This window comes from Brassica oleracea, chromosome C9, assembly GCF_000695525.1.
Source record: "Brassica oleracea var. oleracea cultivar TO1000 chromosome C9, BOL, whole genome shotgun sequence".
Classification (NCBI taxonomy): domain Eukaryota; kingdom Viridiplantae; phylum Streptophyta; class Magnoliopsida; order Brassicales; family Brassicaceae; genus Brassica; species Brassica oleracea.
The window spans coordinates 46,221,322-46,226,043 of record NC_027756.1 but is presented as its reverse complement, the minus strand read 5'-3'; the positions used below and the strand labels follow the sequence as shown (position 1 = coordinate 46,226,043).

At 37.3% G+C, this 4,722-nt stretch overlaps 1 protein-coding gene across 1 annotated transcript; it reads right to left on the bottom strand.

Annotated features, from left to right (window-relative positions):
- Nucleotides 1-1,695: 1,695 nt before the first annotated feature.
- Nucleotides 1,696-3,692, bottom strand: LOC106313991 (NAC domain-containing protein 8-like; the record flags this gene model as incomplete). Its single annotated transcript, XM_013751944.1, is given in 5 exon segments — nt 1,696-2,341; nt 2,443-2,598; nt 2,791-2,887; nt 2,991-3,118; nt 3,416-3,692. Coding segments are annotated over 4 exon segments (372 nt in total). The 3' UTR covers nt 1,696-2,303.
- Nucleotides 3,693-4,722: the final 1,030 nt, after the last annotated feature.

Below are 4,722 nucleotides of genomic sequence, written 5' to 3'. Positions count from 1 at the left end.
GAAGAGGTTTAATGAGACGAATCTGTAACTGAGCATTTTGGTTGATGGAATAGAAGATCAGAAGACGCGATCGAAACCCCACGAACAGATTCATCACCGACTTCAGCAACCCAATCACTCAAACGGCGGAGAACAGGCGTAAAAAAAGAAAATTAGGGTTAACTGGGTCTCTTCGTCCAAACATAAGCCCAAAAACATAATAAAACCCACATTAATTGCATATTGATTTAATTGAAACGGTGTGTTTTGACGGAGGAGACACGTGTCAGCTCCTCGACGCACGACTTATCTACGTGGCTACTGACTTGGCACGCCTAGAAAAGATGAAAGTGTACTTTATAATAGACTAGTGGTTTGTCCGCGATTCGCGCGGAATTTTTACCATCTAATAGTTTTTTGTTGTGATTTTTTGTCGTTATATATCATTTTTTTGTTGTTCTTAGAATTTCCTGCCAAAGAGTTGAATTATATTGTTTAATAACGTGTGATTGCATTGTTCATATCATGAAATGTAATTTAGTTGCATGTTTGAATAATAGTAGACAGACAATATATTTTATTTGCTGTTTACATAAACGGCATGGCTTATTATAGTTGCATGTCTCAATATAACAAGTAGTAAGATGTGCTTCAAATGAAATGAAGAAGACAAAAAAAATTATTTGCTTAAAAAGTAGCATAGCTTCATTAGAAACCATTTCTGCTGTTTTGCTAGTTATCTTTTGGCCTACAGCAGTGTTTTGAAAAAAAAAGAAAACAATAGTCAATAGGTGAGTAAGTAGTAGGTCGATGGTGTGGTGAGTTGAGATTTTTTAGAAATGATAACTCGCCTCTTGATTGCGTGAAAGTTGATTAGCTTTTCCTAAATGCCTGCTCATATAGTGGGCTAACTTGACCTTACCTTTGGGGATTGTTTCCATTGGCGTGCCGATGCTGGTAACTTTGGGGTCATGTAACCATGGCCGGCTTCACACACCGGCTGCCTTGGCGTTATGTTGTTTACAGATTTTACAAATCAATTTCAAAAAGAACAAAACCCCGAATGTTTAGCTATGTGGGATGGAGACGTGTTGTTGTTAGACGATCCCCTCACCACTCTTTTATTTCTCTAGCAATAGTTTTGAATTTTATAAGCTACTCTTGTTTGTAAAATTAATATCTATGATTTGTGGGCATGTGAAATCACTTTATTAAAGAATTGATGATGGCAGACGTATAATGATTTAAATGATGAGCTACAAAGGCATCTTAAATATTTTGCACAACATTGGCTTACCTTCAAGAAGTGGAGTAAGAAAAGATAAATACAACTCCGGAGATAAGGTTCGGGCAATAAGCAGCAAAAGAGAAAATATTGTACCTTAATACCAATAGCAAGGAAGCACTGCGAGCAGTGAGGCTGGTCCAAAGGAAGGTATTTAAAGCAACACAAAAAGACACGTTTAAGATATATCATGTCTTTCCAAAGTGTCTATAATGCTGTCAAAGCCTTGGTCAATGCACTGGTCTTGATGTATGTGTGAAAGCCTTGTAGCTTGTGAGTGTTTGTTTTAATCTAATGTACTTGGGAACCTTAATGTGCATATTCAAGTAATAGAAGTACATTTTTACTCTACTCAGGACTCAAAATTAGTCAAAGCTAAAAACTTTTCATTACTTAACCCTGTTACAAATTGATATATAAGCCAAGCTGTGTTTCAGTTCAGCATACCACAATAAGTGATGCATCCAACATTACAACACCAGAAGCAAACTTCACAATGTGAGCTCCTCAAATCCTCGTTCAGGGAAAAGCAAAAGGCTAGTTTCAGTATAAGAAAGAGGGAAGATTATATTACAATTCAGAAAGCATCTTCTAGAAATGAAACAACATACTCTTCAATGTAAGCAATATGTGAAGTAGAATAGCAGATAATGGGTCCTTTGTTCAGAGCAGAGCCAAATCGATGGTCATCAAAGCATCTTACGTTTTCACCTCATTGGCGGGCTGTTACAGGTGAAGAAACTGTAGTCCGGCTGATCGACTTGCACACGCTCAAACCATTTATCGGCAGCTTGTTACAAAGAAGAGATCTTTTGGCACTCTTGAGCTCTGTTTTGGTTCTACAGAGATACTTTTACCTTAGAAGATGCGAGTCCAAAAGTAGGCAACATTAGCTTTATGGATGGTTCTGCCCCTCTACAACCCAGAGCCTGCTTGAGCAATCATGAATACATATTATCTTGTTGACATCAAAATCATCGGTTACTATTTACCTTGCGGAGATGTTGCTGAGAGAGAGTGGAAAGGTAGAAAGCAGGCATCAGCTTTTGCAGTGTTGGACCAACAGGTATTGGATACCTACATACCAACAAATTAAAAGATCACAGTTTCAAGTCCACACATGTATATATTCCATAGATAACAACCTCAAGCCCCAAGAAAAGGTTCATGAAACATACCATGACAGTGACTAAAGGCACCATCCAAGACGACCGGTTTAGTCCTTCCTGTTTTAAGCCAGCTCACATCCCCAAAATCATCGTCGTGAATCTTTCTACGCTTTCGAGTTCTTGTGTTGTAAGTTTTGATAGTTCTATGAAAAAGTGGGACACAGACTGTGTTACACAGTCCCATTGTGCGTAACGCTTAGAATTTTTTAAAAAATTTGATTAAGATAATAAACTTAGCAGAACTCGTCCATCACTGAAATGGCTAGCCTGCTAAGTTCTAAGCATGTGTGTAACAGATTACATCATCTTGATTGACAGCTGAGATGAACTCATTAGTGAAAGGGTGGGAGCTTAAACCTGACAATCCAGATTTTGCAAGCAAATGGCAGATGATCTCTGGATCAGAGGGATCGAATTTCACGCCTCTTGGCAAGCCTGGCCAGTCATCAACTTCCTGGAAAAAGTACAAAACTCTGTGTTGGCAAATACATTATACAGAGAAATATAATATCAAGAGAATAGACATGAAAAGAAAGTGAAGAAAGAGAAAACCGTACGTAACTATTGTCAATGACGTGATGACAGTTGGGACAGTGTCTTGTAGGATTGCTGTTCCACACCACTTGGTGCCGATGCATTCTTTATTTTGGTTGCAATGCGGTTACTATCAACCAACCATGATCGTCTGTAAGAAAAAGACAGTAATTCATAGACACAACTATGGAAAAAGATGATACCAAAACTAAAGGTTCTAATGAAAGAGCTGAACAATATCTTATCCAACCAGTACCATTTCCAATATAGACATAAAAACAAATCTAAATGAGAAACATTTAGCTCGCAGAATACTTATATCTTTGGAACAAAGAGGATATAGAGTATGATCCATCACCCCACCGTAACAGACCATGAATATCTACTTGGAGAAAGTGCAAAGACCTAGATTAGAGATGAAAATATTTGAGCAAATTAAAGACTATACCTTTTAGCTCTCTTAGGATCAACGACCCAAAGCTCAGCGACTTTATCAAGAGCCATGGCTTTCTTAGCCTCTATTGATTCCAAATTCGAAGACCCATCAAAGTAGATGTTGTACCCGTGTCTAGGTCTCGAATTCTCAGCCTAGGAAAATGGGTTCTCAGACTTAGGAGCAGATGGTCCAGCCTTGTCGGATCCGGATCCGAGTTTCTCAATGTCCATGTATGAGCAGAAGAATGTTACAGGGAGATCTAGATCTTCAGGTAGACGGAACTGAACCTCTGAAAGCGTTACAGGAAGTTCAATGGAGGAGGCGTCATCGTCATCGAGATGACAACGACGGCAATATTATTATCTGTTGAGCTTCATTTTGTCTCAAACCCATGAAAGATTGGGCCTGAACAAAAAACATGATATAAGCCCAAATAAAAGACACGACAAAAGTTTGTTTCGCCGAATGTTTTTAGGTGACACGTGTATTTTTTCCCCCCAAAGAGTGAAAAAATAGGCAACTTTATTGTTTTATACGCTACGCGCCGGGTTCGTACGTTTTGTTGTCTAATAAGTTGTTAAAGATTTGGTTGAGTCATTTGGTATTGGTTAGTGATAGTAATATATTAGTCTCTTTTGAAGTCGTTCGTGGAAAAGATGAATATTGTAGTTTGCTGGAGATTGAAGTGAAGGTAATTCTTAGATCTGTTGGAGCTTGGGTTGAAAGTTATTGTTTTATAAGGACGTGGGATCAGAGGATATTGCATGGGAAAAGAAAGAGAAGGGTTAATAAGTATAATATATTATTGATTAATTGTAGTTTTGTTTGGGCACTTTATAAAGGATAGAAACAAAGCATAGAGGTACAAAGTGAAGATCAAAAGAAATCTAGAATTCGGTAGCATTGTTTGAGATAAAGTGAAGATACGATGTCATTGTTTGAGAGCTTAACTTGGTACTTGGTACATGCTGAATATACCAAGATGGATTTTATGGCATTGGTGATTTTATATTTGTGGTATGTAAATTTGAGTTTCTGATTTGGAAACGGAGTGGTTTAATAAATATAGAAATTTGTAATTTTGAGAAAGTAAAATATCTAAATGGTGTGAAAGGGATAGAAAAATAATAAAAAGAAAATATCTTATTGAGGACAATAATGACAGAAGTCATATTGTAAATGAGAACCCAATAAAGCATTTTATTTTATTTTTATTAGCCAGACATCGTATAATAGTGGAAAGCCTATAGTATCAGATGTTATGTTGCGTTTTGTTTTTCGCTTTTTAGCGGATAGAGCCGGTGTTGTTCTAAACATTG